General features: G+C 45.3%; 1 protein-coding gene across 1 annotated transcript in view; it reads right to left on the reverse strand.

The window, feature by feature from the left end:
• LOC127592365 (uncharacterized) overlaps positions 1–2,044 on the reverse strand; it is an 80,936-nt gene extending 78,892 nt beyond the window's left edge. The window contains exon 1 of the mRNA XM_052053064.1: positions 1,081–2,044. Within this exon, the coding sequence (XP_051909024.1) occupies positions 1,081–2,019 (939 nt within the window). The 5' untranslated portion in view covers positions 2,020–2,044. The remainder of the gene's footprint in view (positions 1–1,080) is intronic.
• Between the last annotated feature and the right edge of the window lie 15,316 nt (positions 2,045–17,360).

The following is a 17,360-nucleotide window of genomic DNA, read 5'->3' on the forward strand; positions in this document are numbered from 1 at the left end:
TTGATGTCTTTTTTGGGGTTCAACCACACGCGAATTAATACAGATTGCCACAAAAATGCTGATTTCACTTCTATTTGAGGAAATGTCACACCTCCGTCCCAAAAAATAACTGATGAAGAAAGAAGGTAATATTTGAATTAGAACGGTATTCTCTTCTTTTCAAGGCAAGCTCGGGTAGAATTTTATGGCCTGCTTGACTTGACCAGTGTGTATTTTGTTGACTGTAAAACCCGTGGTGCAATATCCCTCCCATAAATCCATTTTATAATGTTGATTCAACAGCCCATGACCTTTAGCTTGCTGAGACTTTCTGTACCAACAAATGGCATTTCTCCAGCTGGTCCTGGATTGTGTTCTTGGCTTGGCAAAAATGCTGCATAGCATTGCTGCTTGAATTTATGATGCCCAGGAAACATCCAATTAATTCTTATCCAGATTGCTAAAAGCCAGAACAATCAAAATGGGTCCACCACGTTTCCCTGTATTTCTTTTGGATGTCCATTCATTTATTATCTGACTGTTTTAATTACGAAATGGATGCAATGGAAAATGCACTTCACATCAAACATTAACTATTGTGGATTTTTCATTTTGTGTACACACACACATATATATATATAAAAAAAAAAATCCTCATCTCACCCCTCGGGTGGTGTCCGTCCCTCATTCAGCTCGGGTCCTCTACCAGAGGCCAGGAAGCTTGAGGGTTCTGCGCAGTATCCTTGCTGTTCCCAGCACTGCACATTTCTGGACTGAGATGTCCGATGTTGTTCCCGGGATCTGTTGCAACCACTCATCTAGTTTGGGGGTCACTGCCCCGAGTGCTCCGACCACCACAGGCACGACTGTCACCTTTACCTTCCAGGCTCTCTCCAGCTCCTCTCTGAGCCCTTGGTATTTCTCGAGTTTCTCATGTTCCTTCTTCCTGATGTTTCCATCACTTGGGACCGCTACATCCACTACAACGGCTTTCCTCTGCCCTTTATCTATGATCACGATATCTGGTTGGTTCGCCATTACCATCTTGTCTGTCTGGATCTGGAAGTCCCACAGGATCTTCGCTCTGTCATTCTCCACCACCTTCGGAGGTGTTTCCCATTTTGACCTTGGGGTTTCCAGTCCATACTCCGCACAGATGTTTCGGTAGACTATGCCAGCCACCTGGTTATGGCGTTCCATGTAGGCTTTCCCTGCCAGCATCTTACACCCTGCAGTTATGTGTTGGATCGTCTCAGGTGCCTCTTTGCACAACCTACACCTTGGGTCTTGTCTGGTGTGGTATATCTGGGCCTCGATGGCTCTGGTGCTCAAGGCCTGCTCCTGAGCAGCCAGGATGAGTGCCTCTGTGCTGTCCTTCAGGCCAGCCCTCTCGAGCCACTGATAGGACTTCTTGAGATCAGCCACTTCAGTTATGGTCCGGTGGTACATCCCGTGTAGGGGCTTGTCCTCCCATGATGGTCCCTCTTCCAGCACCTCATCTTCTGTTCCCCATTGTCTGAGACATTCTCTGAGTACGTCATCCGTTGGAGCCTTCTCCTTGATGTATTCATGGAGCTTGGATGTTTCATCCTGGACAGTGGCTCTCACACTCACTAGTCCCCGGCCTCCATCCTTTCGGCTTGCGTACAGTCTCAGGGTGCTGGATTTGGGATGGAACCCTCCATGCATGGTTAGGAGCTTTCGAGTCTTAACATCCGTGGTCTGAATCTCTTCCTTTGGCCACCTTATTATTCCTGCAGGGTATCTGATCACTGGCAGGGCATAGCTGTTTATTGCCCGGGTCTTATTCTTGCCATTGAGCTGGCTTCTTAGGACTTGCCTCACTCGCTGGAGGTATTTGGCCGTAGCCGCTTTCCTTGTGGCCAGTTCGAGGTTGCCATTGGCTTGTGGTATACCAAGGTACTTGTAGCTGTCCTCAATGTCTGCTATTGTCCCTTCAGGGAGTGAGACCCCTTCAGTGCGGACTACCTTTCCTCTCTTAGTCACCATCCGACTACATTTCTCAAGCCCGAATGACATCCCGATGTCGCTGCTGTAGATCCTGGTTGTGTGGATCAGGGAATCTATGTCCCTTTCGCTTTTAGCATACAGTTTTATGTCATCCATGTAGAGGAGGTGACTGATTGTAGCTCCATTTCTGAGGCGGTATCCATAGCCTGTCTTGGTGATTACTTGGCTTAGGGGGTTCAGTCCTATGCAGAACAGCAGTGGGGATAGTGCATCACCTTGGTATATGCCACATTTGATGGACACTTGGGTAAGTGGCTTGCCATTGGCTTCAAGTGTGGTTTTCCACATCATCATCGAGTTCGCAACGAAGGCTCTTAGGGTCCTGTTCACCTTATACAACTCCAAGCATTCAGTGATCCATGTATGTGGCATAGAGTCATAGGCTTTCCTGTAATCAATCCAAGCTGTGCACAGGTTGGTACGTCGGGACCTGCAGTCTTGGGCGACTGTTCTGTCAACCAGGAGCTGATGTTTGGCTCCTCTGGTATCTCTACCAATGCCCTTCTGTGCTTCGTTCATGTATTGATCCATGTGTCCACTTATCTTAGCCGCAATGATGCCTGACATGAGCTTCCATGTTGTGGAGAGACAGGTTATTGGCCGATAGTTGGATGGGGCTGCACCCTTTGAGGGATCCTTCATGATCAGGATGGTTCGCCCTTCGGTTAGCCATTCTGGGTGAGTCCCATCCCTCAGCAGCTGGTTCATTTGTACTGCTAGGCGCTCATGGAGTGCTGTGAGTTTCTTTAACCAGTAGGTGTGGACCATGTCCGGGCCTGGTGCTGTCCAGTTCTTCATATCTGAGACTCTTTCCTGTATGTCTGCCACTGTTATGGTAACCGGGTTCTGTTCAGGGAGGTTGCTGTGCTCCTCTCTCAGGGTCACCAGCCATTGTGCACTGCTGTTATGTGCAACCTCCTTCTCCCATATGCCTTTCCAGTACCTTTCAGTTTCCAGTCTTGGTGGGTCAGCTCTGTTGTTAGGACCCTGCCACTGAGCGTACACTTTCGCAGGTTGTGTTGCGAACAGCCTGTTTATTCGTCTGGCCTCATTCTCTTTCGTGTACCGCTTTAGGCGACTGGACAAGGCTTGGAGCCTTTGTTTGGCAGTTTCGAGTGCTTCAGGTATGGTCATCTGGATGTACCATATCTTTCCTCACATCTTGACTCACATCTTTCCGGGCCGCCTTGATCTTAGCCTCCAACCGTCTTTTCCATGGTGGGTAATGTATCTCATGGCTTCCATGGTTGCGCTTATAGCCCAGAGTCTCCAGGATCACTGATGCTGAAGCGTATATCAGCTCATTGGTTTCTGTGATCGTTACGGTAGGGATCGCCCTCAGTGCTGCATTCACACTTTCTATGAGACTTTCAGATGGTACTTCACATAGCCGTTGTAATCGGTTTCTAGGTTGCCCCGCTTTCATTCTCGCCATGATCTTAGCTTTCAGGTCAGTTGCTGCCTCGCTCAGCATTTCATTCATTGGGGCTGGCCACCCAATCTCATCATCTGCATTCATTGGGGGTTGCCTCCCAATCTCTTGTATGACCTCCTCCTCTGATCTGGCAGCCTGGGGCCCTTCACCATGGAACCTGCGTTGTACCTCATCAATCTCAAGTTGTGACAGCAGTTGCCGTTTGTGGATGTTGGAACACTGAGCTACTAGTTGTTTCGCGGTCAACCGTGACTGTGGGTTTCGAAGTAACCATTTAGCCCACATTCTCTGCATGTAACCCCTCTGACTAGGGTTGCTTGAGTAGTAGCATTCCAACAGAGCCATGTTATCGCATCTCGCCCATCTCCGCTTTGTTCCAGTAGCCCATTTTTCATCAAGGTGCTCTGGTTCCCCAGCACCTGACGCAGACCTTGTTTGGCCGGGCGACGTCTGAGCCGGCATGTCATTCGTTTTATTGTCTCTCATCATTGTATGAGGTAGGCATTAGCGTGAAGGATCTTGCCCAAGGACCCACACTGGATGGTGTTATATGCTTATTTTTGCCCCAAGCGGGATTCGAACCACCATCTCCCGTATGCCAAACCGATGCCTTACCAACTGATATATATATATAGCGGCTATATATAGCCGCTTTTTATATATATATATATATATATATATATATATATATATATATATATATATATATATATAATATATATATATATATATATATAAATCCTCATCTCACCCCTCGGGTGGTGTCCGTCCCTCATTCAGCTCGGGTCCTCTACCAGAGGCCAGGAAGCTTGAGAGTTCTGCGCAGTATCCTTGCTGTTCCCAGCACTGCATATTTATGGACTGAGATGTCCGATGTTGTTCTCCAGCTCCTCTCTGAGCCCTTGGTATTTCTCGAGTTTCTCGTGTTCCTTCTTTCTGATGTTTCCATCACTTGGGACCGCTACATCCACTACAACGGCTTTCCTCTGCCCTTTATCTATGATCACAATATCTGGTTGGTTCGCCATTACCATCTTGTCAGTCTGGATCTGGAAGTCCCAAAGAATCTTCGCTCTGTCATTCTCCACCACCTTCGGAGGTGTTTCCCATTTTGACCTTGGGGTTTCCAGTCCATACTCCGCACAGATGTTTCGGTAGACTATGCCAGCCACCTGGTTATGGCGTTCCATGTAGGCTTTCCCTGCCAGGCACCTGTGTTGGATAGTCTCAGGTGCCTCTTTGCACAACCTACACCTTGGGTCTTGTCTGGTGTGGTATATCTGGGCCTCAATGGCTCTGGTGCTCAGGGCCTGCTCCTGAGCAGCCAGGATGAGTGCCTCTGTGCTGTCCTTCAGGCCAGCCCTCTCTAGCCACTGATAGGAGCTCTTGAGATCGGCCACTTCAGTTATGGTCCGGTGGTACATCCCGTGTAGGGGCTTGTCCTCCCATTATGGTCCCTCTTCCACTGCCTCATCTTCTGTTCCCCATTGTCTGAGATATTCTCTGAGGACGTCATCCGTTGGAGCCTGTTCCTTGAGGTATTCATGGAGCTTGGATGTTTCATCCTGGACAGTGGCTCTCACACCCTTGTGTGATGCTGGTAACATATACATACATTATATATATATATATATATATATATATATATATATATATATATATATATATATATATATATCCATCCATCCATTTTCCGAACCGCTTGATCCTCACTAGGGTCGCGGGGGTGCTGGAGCCTATCCCAGCCGTCTTCGGGCAGTAGGCGGGGGACACCCTGGATCAGTTGCCAGCCAATCGCAGGGCACACAGAGACGAACAACCCTCCACGCTCACATTCACACTTAGGGACAATTTAGAGCGTCCAATCAGCCTAGCATGCATGTTTTTGGAATGTGGGAGGAAACCGGACCACCCGGAGAAAACCCACGCAGGCCCGGGGAGAACATGCAAACTCCACACAGGGAGGCCGGATCTGGAATCGAACCCGGTACCTCTGCACTGTGAAGCCGACGTGCTAACCACTGGACTACCGGGCCGCCTAAATATATATATATATATATATATATATATATATATATATATATATATATGGTCATCTGGATGTATGACCATATGACCAAACTGCCAAACAAAGGCTCCAAGCCTTGTCCAGTCGCCTAAAGCGGTACACGAAAGAGAATGAGGCCAGACGAATAAACAGGCTGTTCGCAACACAACCTGCGAAAGTGTACGCTCAGTGGCAGGGTCCTAACAACAGAGCTGACCCACCAAGACTGGAAACTGAAAGGTACTGGAAAGGCATATGGGAGAAGGAGGTTGCACATAACAGCAATGCACAATGGCTGGTGACCCTGAGAGAGGAACACAGCAACCTCCCTGAACAGAACCCGGTTACCATAACAGTGGCAGACATACAGGAAAGAGTCTCAGATATGAAGAACTGGACAGCACCAGGCCCGGACATGGTCCACACTTACTGGCTAAAGAAACTCACAGCACTCCATGAGCGCCTAGCAGTACAAATGAACCAGCTGCTGAGGGATGGGACTCACCCAGAATGGCTAACCGAAGGGCGAACGATCCTGATCATGAAGGATCCCTCGAAGGGTGCAGCCCCATCCAACTATCGGCCAATAACCTGTCTCTCCACAACATGGAAGCTCATGTCAGGCATCATTGCGGCTAAGATAAGTGGACACATGGATCAATACATGAACGAAGCACAGAAGGGCATTGGTAGAGATACCAGAGGAGCCAAACATCAGCTCCTGGTTGACAGAACAGTCGCACAAGACTGCAGGTCCCGACGTACCAACCTGTGCACAGCTTGGATTGATTACAAGAAAGCCTATGACTCGATGCCACATACATGGATCACTGAATGCTTGGAGTTGTATAAGGTGAACAGGACCCTAAGAGCCTTCGTTGCGAACTCGATGAGGATGTGGAAAACCACACTTGAAGCCAATGGCAAGCCACTTACCCAAGTGTCCATCAAATGTGGCATATACCAAGGTGATGCACTCTCCCCACTGCTGTTCTGCATAGGACTGAACCCCCTAAGCCAAGTAATCACCAAGACAGGCTATGGATACCGCCTCAGAAATGGAGCTACAATCAGTCACCTCCTCTACATGGATGACATAAAGCTGTATGCTAAGAGCGAAAGGGACATAGATTCCCTGATCCACACAACCAGGATCTACAGCAGCGACATCAGGATGTCATTCGGGCTTGAGAAATGTAGTCGGATGGTGACTAAGAGAGGAAGGGTAGTCCGCACTGAAGGGGTCTCACTCCCTGAAGGAACAATAGCAGACATTGAGGACAGCTACAAGTACCTTGGTATACCACAAGCCAATGGCAACCTCGAACTGGCAACAAGGAAAGCGGCTACGGCCAAATACCTCCAGCGAGTGAGGCAAGTCCTAATAAGCCAGCTCAATGGCAAGAATAAGACCCGGGCAATAAACAGCTATGCCCTGCCAGTGATCAGATACCCTGCAGGAATAATACGGTGGCCAAAGGAAGAGATTCAGACCACGGATGTTAAGACCCGAAAGCTCCTAACCATGCATGGAGGGTTCCATCCCAAATCCAGCACCCTGAGACTGTACGCAAGCCGAAAGGATGGAGGCCGGGGACTAGTGAGTGTGAGAGCCACTGTCCAAGATGAAACATCCAAGCTCCATGAATACATCAAGGAGAAGGCTCCAACGGATGACGTACTCAGAGAATGTCTCAGACAATGGGGAACAGAAGATGAGGCGCTGGAAGAGGGACCATCATGGGAGGACAAGCCCCTACACGGGATGTACCACCGGACCATAACTGAAGTGGCTGATCTCAAGAAGTCCTATCAGTGGTTAGAGAGGGCTGGCCTGAAGGACAGCACAGAGGCACTCATCCTGGCTGCTCAGGAGCAGGCCTTGAGCACCAGAGCCATCGAGGCCCAGATATACCACACCAGACAAGACCCAAGGTGTAGGTTGTGCAAAGAGGCACCTGAGACGATCCAACACATAACTGCAGGGTGTAAGATGCTGGCAGGGAAAGCCTACATGGAACGCCATAACCAGGTGGCTGGCATAGTCTACCGAAACATCTGTGCGGAGTATGGGCTGGAAACCCCCAGGTCAAAATGGGAAACACCGCCGAAGGTGGTGGAGAATGACAGAGCGAAGATCCTGTGGGACTTCCAGATCCAGACTGACAAGATGGTAATGGCGAACCAACCAGATATCGTGATCATAGATAAAGGGCAGAGGAAAGCCGTTGTAGTGGATGTAGCGGTCCCAAGTGATGGAAACATCAGGAAGAAGGAACATGAGAAACTCGAGAAATACCAAGGGCTCAGAGAGGAGCTGGAGAGAGCCTGGAAGGTAAAGGTGACAGTCGTGCCTGTGGTGGTCGGAGCACTCGGGGCAGTGACCCCCAAACTAGATGAGTGGTTGCAACAGATCCCTGGAACAACATCGGACATCTCAGTCCAGAAATGTGCAGTGCTGGGAACAGCAAGGATACTGCGCAGAACCCTCAAGCTTCCTGGCCTCTGGTAGAGGACCCGAGCTGAATGAGGGACGGACACCACCCGAGGGGTGAGATGAGGATTTTTTTTTTTTTATATATATATAGAATCCCACAGGTATACAGTAGATTCTGTTTGTTTTTCTGTTTTGATGAAGTGAGGTAAAAAGACAAAAATGGACTTTGGTACATCCGTTTTCTGTACGATTACTCTACACTTTTTTTGTGAATTGACAGAAATAATAGTTAATGCCTTTCATTGCGGCCTAATTTTTTTCAGGGCGAAAAAGGTAAAAACTCTAAACTCTGACCCTGCTTTTAATTTGTTGTTAGGAGTCCGAATTGGATTTGACAACTGTCGGGCCAGACAAGAGATTTGACCACAAATATTTATTTACAAAGAGCGCAAGTCCGACAAGGTACAACGAAAGATGCTGGTAACAAAGAACTAAGAAAAAGTGAAAACAAACCAAAAACGCTTGCAAAAAGCAAGGAACGAGAAAAACGTAAATCGTCTGTCAAACTGTAAGGACAAGGAAGTCTACGACTACCGTATTTTCATGACCATTCGGCGCACCGTGTTGTTGGGTGCAGTCTCAGTAAGGGGTTTTATTTCTGTATTTGACACATACACAAAACGCACTATATTATTGGGCACAGCCAGGCATGGTAAAACATACGCCAGCTTAAACATACGGCATGCATGCACGCACGCTAAAAACACGGTTTTAAAAAGGCAACGGAAGCAAAACTGAGTTTGGTTGTACTTTATTTAGCCATTTTACAATGTACTCACGTTTCTCTCTTCACCTCTTACATGCTCACCCTTCACTCATTGGCGACTGGTACCTGCTAGGGGCGTGACTTTAGCGTCCTCTTACACGCCCACCCTTTACCTCATTGGTCACTGGCACCTGCTAGGGACATGCCTTGAGCATCCTCTTACATGCACACCCTTTACTCATTGGCGGACTTCCGCATGCCTGTCGTCACTCATTCCGTCTTTTCTCTAAATAAACAGCGTGTCGGCCAGAAGCGTTCTCAGTCATGCTTTGGAACTTAGCTCATACACTAGACGCTCCGCATTATAAGGCGTCCTGTCCATCTTGGAGAAAATGTAAGACTTTTAATGGTGCCTATTATCTGCATCCTATTAGCATGCTCAATGTGTGATATCACTAACTTATTAGTATGCCACATGCATAAAGAGACAATGCTCTGTGGGCGATATAGTTAATTATGTTTGACCGTGTCACGATGCACGACAGAATACCACTCTAATGCTTGCTCATCAAGATGACCTGCAGGGCTGCTGTTCGGATATGCTTAAGCAGTGGCAGATCTGCATTTGGGGTGGGGTGGTTCAGCATTCCATCAGTTTGTAATGTGTATTTTTATTCCACACAGAGTTGCTAGCATAGTGCTGCCTTTCATCCAGCAACTACGGATTTTCTTCTTGGCCAACTTCACATCACCCATGAAGTGAAGAGCTCGACGTTTGGGACCCTCAAGCAAGGACAAACTGAACGCATCAGGAAAGGCAATTGCTGTAAAAACTAAGACATGTAAATGATCCTGTGTGGATGAGAAACCTGACTTGCGGCGATGAACTCAAAAGTTCTACTGTCCACCCAGTAGAACTACACTCGTAATCCAAAATCTGTTGAATCACAAGTTTTCCATTCAAAAAGACGAGGGGGGTGGGGACTAATATGCAGCGTTCAGGTCAACATAGGTTACTTTTTTTCACTGCAAACTCCCCCCTTTAATTTTTTCTGTGACCGTGATTTTCACTCAAAACACATCAAACAATGTTCCCCATTGAAATGAATAGTCATGCTATTAATCTGTTCTTTCCTTTTCTCTTTGAGAAAAATAGAACTCTCTAATCCACTTCTCTCTCCCCAACCCCTTCTTCCTTCTCTTCTGGAGGAACTCAAAAGCATGTCGTGGGTCATCCCGGAGGGATACTGCAGGTGGGACATCTCTAATGTGGTCATGAAAGCCCTCCTCAAAACTCACTTGTATTCTTTGGCGTTCGACTCAGCATGACTTAGATTTGTTCTTGATTTTACTGCTTGGTGCTTTCTACCGCCTTTATTACCGATTTGTCTTACTGTTATTGTGTATGTTAAACCGCTCCATGTACAGCACTTTGTATGCAGCGATGGCTGTTTGAAAGTGCTCTATAAATACTGTTGACTTGACTTGACTTGATGGAACAAATTAAACTGATATATCCCAAGGCCCCACCGTATTCAATGCACTGAAATGGTTGGTGTGCCACTCTTTTGTTTCCAATAAAAGTGCCTCGGACACTTGTCAAAGTAAGTGAACCGTGCGCTGACCTTTTGTTGGTACGGTGCATGAGAAGGTACATTAAATAGGATGAGCAATGTGTCCAACATCACCTTCTTCTTCCAAGACACATGCTTAAGCACAAGAAGCAGCACGGCATTCTGGAAGTGGGCCTTCATTTATTTATTCATTTGTAGCTATGCTTCTCCTCTGTACACAAAAGCTGACATCATTGTTCCAAACTGTACCAGAGCAGGCTCAAAATTAAGTGTCCAATCTTTTTCGCATTGCAGTCAGATGATTCTTCACATGTGACAATTTTAGGTTGACTATTTAATGGAGGACAGTCAGTCTTTGTCGTGCTCCACAATACAGGTACCCAGTGGATACACTAAGTGGGTGTGTACTGTCCACACAGTAGAAGAGGGAAACAAAATGAGGAAGGAAAACACTTGGTTTATTTCAAAATTTTTGATTGTTGTGTTTTTGTTGAGTCTGCTTTGCAACCCCTGTTTACGCGAACCTGGCAGAAGGTTTTAAACATATTTATTCATTCATTTTTTTCATGTTACAAAAAACACCCAAAATACATTGTGCATTTGGTTTGATGGATCAGGTTTTTTTTTTCAGGTTTTTTTTTTTTACAGTTCTAAAGTAAACAGAAAGGAAAGTACACATCTAGCCAGGGAGCTCAAAAGAGCAACTACCTGAATGCAGTCACTGTGCCGCAAAGGAGCCTCTTAGAATTCAATTGATTCTGCTTGATGATTTTTTTTTTCTCCGAATGAGCATTTTTGACATAAATTGAGAGACGAATAGAATTTAAGAGTACCGGTACTTCAATTTTCAGTATTCGCTTGCATCACCGATAATTTTCTGATATCCTGCAGTGAAACAAATGAGTACCATGCCTTTTGTAGTGTTCACTCTCTGTGCCATTCCTTGCAATATTAAATGAATGAAAACCTTTGTAAAGGGGATGCTGAATCAGTTAGCAAGGAAGCTTTGTTGGCCAAGAGCATTCCAGAAACATCCGACCATTTTGACAATTGCCAAATGCAAGACAGAGAGGGAGAGAGAGAGAGAGAGAGAGAGAGAAATGCTCTTTTTGCAGTTTTTGGTATCATACATAGAGCTACCCCTCATTTATTCCCACATGAAATCATGGGAGTATTACGAGATTTAAATGAAATCAAAGTCTTCCATATTTCCGCCTCCATAATGAGCTCATGCGAATGCAAACAGAGCTACAAGCACGATTGCCGTTTACCGCACAAAATGTTCACTAATAAGAAAGGCAATAATAAAAGGGTTAGCGAGGGGGAAGCGCATCAGCTGAGCCAACCGTGACAGCTTACATTGCTAATCCAGAAACAGTTGCTCTCAGTCATGTTGTCTTCTGAAACCAAAGCAAAACAGCGAGATGTAAATGAAGTGTAAACGTAAAGCAGCATCAAGACAAACAATACATTCAGAGAGTCATTTTATCTCGACGAAGTGGCCACAAGTCAGAATGAAATCTGAGGGATGTTCATGAGAAGAGGCCTTAGCGTGCGGTACAGCTGCTTTCTCCCTCAAGTTCTTTTTGGTCAGCTGATATTCTGTCATCTCCTACTGGACCCGCGGCCGACATGTGTCAGGATTCCTTTGAGCTCTATTTCAATCACTCGCTCCAACTGTCACAAAATCTGACTGCTGCACACCTTCAAACTTGCAAGACATAAAACTGTGAAAAAAAAGAAGCTACATTATATAATGAAAGAATTAGCTGAAATAACCACACAATCAATGTTATTTTGTTATTTTAATCAATACATTTTGATTGAAAATGACGTGGCGTCTTATTCTCTCAATTCTGAGGTCTAAACATGCAATTGCCTTCCTTTCAACAATTAAAAGACAAGGAATAAAGTTCTTGCTCAATCAGAGGAATGCGCAGGCTGGCACTTATAGAGGAAAGGGTGTGTTAACAGCATTACATTTATAATGACATCACGAGTCGGGAGCAAGACTGAAAAAAGAAAGGCAAAAAAAGAGGAGGCTCATGCTGTGATTGAAATCAAAATTTGTGGAACAATCCATCTCCTCATCAAAAATGAATCTTTCCAATAAAGACAATTCGCTTTGGGCCCCAATATGGTCTGGAGTGGCCCTGCTTGCATGCAACCAAGACAACATTCATTCATTCATCCATTCATCTTCCGAGCCGCTAGATCCTCACTAGGGTCGCGGGGGGTGCTGGAGCCTATCCCAGCTGTCTTCGGGCAGCAGGCGGGGGACACCCTGAATTGGTTGCCAGCCAATCACAGGGCACACAGAGACAAACAACCATCCACGCTCACACTGACACCTAGGGACAATTTAGAGTGTTCAATCAGCCTGCCACGCATGTTTTTGGAATGTGGGAGGAAACCGGAGCACCCGGAGAAAACCCACGCAGGCCCGGGGAGAACATGCAAACTCCACACAGGGAGGAGCTGGAATCGAACCCGGTACCTCTGCACTGTGAAGCCGACGTGCTAACCACTGGACTACCGGGCCGCCCACCAAGACAACACTCACATCCCATGTTTTTCTTATAGTTTGAGAAAACCTTTACATACAGATACCGTTGCTACACTTGAAGACATGTTGTTAAAGGTCAGGTGTGAAGTCGACCACAAAAGACCAACTACAAAAATGCTTTTGTTCAGCAATCTCCGGCGAGAGACGTACAAAAACATTCAAACTATATGAGTGAATGGATGGAATCCTACGTAATGGTTTACAACGAACAATGCTGCCGATATAATGTACAGCGTGGCCGACAACGCAACAGAACTACCTCGACAATGACAATGTAGGACACAACCCACTATGACGTGTACTCTCAGTGCTAGCAAAATCATGTTAGACCAGCTGGGCCAAGCGTAATTTTAAACTGGCTGCTTTCCACCAAATTGTCACCCTGCCACGTGCATTTGGAGGGACTCACTCAAACTGCGCCGGAATTCCTAGCTTGGCGGGGACCGGTCTGCCAAACTGGCAAACACGCAGCCAGTCGAGCGCTGACATTCAGTCAAAATCAGGATACGCCAGTTTTTGGTGCCACAGTGCATGTGCGCTTTCTCAGAAAATAGAGCCCAGGATGTTAATCTCTGATGCGACTTTGTTTTTCTCTTGAAACACGTTAGGTTGGTTGTTTTTAGTAATCATACATTTGCATATTTTTAATGATAGATTGATAGACTGTGTGGCAGTTGAGGGAAGCAACCACCTTTCTGAAAAAGAGATAAGTATTAAGACCAAAGAGGAGCAAGGTAACTGATTTATTGTGATCACTTCATTTGTTTGTTTGGGTTGATCTGGCACCGAGGAGCCGAAGAGCTTGCTTCTCGTGTATTGCACATTACCTTCCTGGGGGGCTACCTAGAGGGGAGACATCAAAGGAGAACAATGTGTTCATGTGGAACCGAATGCAATTCCCCCACCCAGCCAGTGACACAAAAACAGTCGTATGGCGTGCGAATGAGCCATGATTTCAGCAGTTGAGATCATGCTGTTGAATGTCGTACCACACTGCTCATTTAATTCCTGTTCTGCTGGCTTGCTGATGAGAAAACAAAAGTGCAACAGAATTCATGAGCAATGTCTTTACCGACGCGCACTGGCAAAATGATGCAGAACAGATTTACGTGAAATAATTGATTTTTATTGACCAAGGTTATATTCTGATGCCAGCGATGAACGCATTGTATATCACAATGAATCGTTTGGATCATCGCAAAATTCTCCACTTCATCCTCCTTCATCTTGTTAAGGTTGACGGTGTATTCATTGGGAGATTATGGAAAGTCTCCTGACTAATTATGCTGTGGTGCCTGAACTGTCTGGAAGGTTTTTCCAAACACCGCGTGAGAAAAGATTTTATATTTGCTGCCTCTTGAAATGAGCAAAAATGGACACTAAAAGGGGCATTTTCAGAGAATATTTATTTAAATAGTTTTATGACAGATTTGCCTTCACATGGAATTTTTAGCCACTAATCTTTCATGTTCTAAACAGTACATCATCATTGTGGTCGCAGGTGTGCTGGTGTCAATCCCAGGTTACTTTTGGCTAGAGGCAGCTTCCATCCTAGACGGGCTGTCGGCCAATTTTCTCCATCAATTATGTTTCTTCATGATCTTGATTCTTTTTCTTAAGGTTAAAGTTGATTTTGATGGAACAAAAAGTTCAAGTACCTCATTAATGTCTCACAAATGAGATGAGAGGCTCATCAACTTCTGACCAACAAGTGGTTGAACTTCTGGGAAGAGTGAAGACCCCGTTGCGCCATTTAGCGGATGCTGTGATGACGTTGGGGCTCCGCTGTTGATTAGTGCCTCAGTGTGAAGGCTGGTGGATGGCATGGTGGAAATCAGGCGTGGAGGACTTTCTCATCAGCGTGAGCCCTACTGATTCACAGTTAGCTTATGTTCAGACCACTTGATGCTGTGGATGAAATGGGCTCGGCATAAACGCTTATCAAAAAGAGCCTCCGGAGCTAATTACTTTCAACAGGTTCGAATATTAAGATTGCAATGGATGATTTGGCAGGAAAGAGCTCTCAGCAAGATGCATTAGAACCTATAAAAGGCAGAATTTGAATGAGGGTTTAAATTTAGTGATAGCTTTCATTTTATCATGGCATCAATGTGTATTTTCATTTTACTTTCCAACGAATCTGAGATTCCCAGGAGCTCTAATTGCATTTATTATGCACTCCTGAAAAGGGTTTTCGAAACTATGACAAATCATTTAGCGAAGAAGCTAAATATTAACTTATTGCCATCCATTACAATTTTATTGTTCAATAGAATGTGATTGCATTGGCTGATGTTTTTTGTAATGATTTTACTTTGAAGGGTTTGCAGTTACAAAATGAAATTGCCTTGACATAACATTGTCTCTATTTAGTAAATATGCATTGGATTACATATGTTGTATGCAATGCATTTTTTATAGATGTTTTATTATTTACACAATCAAAGTAAAACTGTGAACACTTCATTTCAAACCCAAGAAAAACAATATTTATTAGTTATTTTCATGTCATCCATCCAGCCTGTAGTGTAGACCTTCTCTTGTTTGTGAACAATAGGTGTCTGATTATTCTCGGAGGGGAGAAATGTGTCTGATTGACTGCCACTGACTTGAATTACAAAAAAATCAGAATAACTTAAAATAAGTAAAATATGAACTTATGATAAATGGTTATAATTGTTTGGATTTGCGCCTTCGGATACAATACACTCCTAAGTTCTTTTTTCAATGTACTTAAAAAAAAAAAAGAGAAGGATAACTGGAGTGGATTTTGATCAAAGTTGTACACAAAAGACAGCAAACATGTCTCATGGCGGGATGGCCACTTCTTAAGCTACAGTTTGGGCAACAAACTTCCAACATTGGGTTTTTGGAAGACATTTTTTCACTGGTATGCATAAAATGTTGGGTTGGGTTATTTGACTAATTTAGCCAAACATAATGGCTACAGGACTCTGCTGGCTAATGTCAACTTGAGAGTGTTTCAAGAGAGCACACATGCCTTCAATGCTAGCAACAAAAAAGTCCATCAATGATCTTGTTAACATTCAGAATTTCCTCCAATTCTATTTTTGACTCAACTGCCAATTGGAATGGAGATTTCGGCCGGTCTTAGAACCTTGACTTGACTTGACTTGACCTGTTGTGAAAGCTTTTCAATTGACACTTCACACATTCAAAGTACTGAGTGAGAGCAGCAGGTCCAATTCGTCATTAAAGCCAAACAGAAGGGCTGGTTTACTATCTTGAGTGTTTGCCACCCCAAGGTCTGTGTGGCGTCATGGTGAAAAGGGCCGTGTATATAAAAAGTCGGCGCACATCTGTTCAATGGGCAGGTTTTGAGGCCAAGATAAATCACTTCAAACCTTTTCATCAATGTCACCCATAATCATTACAACTCGGGGAAAAAATGGTTCAAGAGGGGGGGTAATTTTGAGTGAGACAATGTGGTTGCTAAAATAGGACACCCATTTAACACGTTTGAATGCGGCTCATTTTTTAACACAGTCAAATCAGTAAAAAGCGTGTGTGCAACCACACGATTTCGGTGGTTTACTTTTATTTCCACTTTTGACAAATAGGTCTCACAAATATGAACAGATTTTTTTTGGGGGGGGTCACAAAAATCTACCGTTTAAACAGGGGTACGCCTTCTATAACCACCGGTAAAACAATTGAAAGTGGAATTCCTCAGCAGGCGTGTTCAAATGTCTTTAAAATGCGCTGAGACAATGGTGGATACATTCAACATCTTTAATCATGGTGTGGCACACTGGAGTCACGTAATAGCTGTGATGGCAAAACACAGCTGAGGTCTACTGTGACATATTAGCATCGATTCCTGATATTCTTCTGTCCAAGATACCCTGTGATATGCTCCAATAGAGCCTGCCTCCTGGTTTGACTCCATTTCGCACCAGTCTGCAGACTTCTGATTGCACGCGTGTCTGCGTGCGCATGCATAATCGTGTCGTTTGTGCAAATTACATTTCAGGGTTTATTTGTGGCTGCTCCTTTTGCCATTATTCGTTCACTTCTTGCCGAGTGGAGTGACGGAGATCACAAAGTGAGTCGCTCCCAGGTACAGCAGATAACCGAGGATCAGGTTCTGACCTGCATTTGTTGGCCCCAGCCTGACAGGGACACTCTGAATTGGAGAAGGGGCACAAGGGGTAAACAAGCCCCGCTTGAGTAAGATGCACCGCCTTCCAGCGACCCCATCGGAAATGCTCAGTGCAAGATGTTGTTGGCGCTGCAGCTGCTCTCACAGGGGACTCAGAGTCAGGGCTTGTTCTTCCATTCTCTTCCGATCTGCACGCCAAAGCTGTCATAGCAAACACAGTACAATTGTTTTCAGGCCATGTGTCCAAATGAAGATTACATTGATTTCATAGGGATTATATAGGAACGGCCCAGATAGCCAAATCATCCCTGATTGTGATGCATCTACATATCGTATTGGCTGGATGTTTGTTGGCTTACAATGTGTGCTGAGGAGAGGGAAGGGGGTGGGGAGAAAAATTCT

Source organism: Hippocampus zosterae, chromosome 2 (genome assembly GCF_025434085.1).
Source record: "Hippocampus zosterae strain Florida chromosome 2, ASM2543408v3, whole genome shotgun sequence".
NCBI lineage: Eukaryota > Metazoa > Chordata > Actinopteri > Syngnathiformes > Syngnathidae > Hippocampus > Hippocampus zosterae.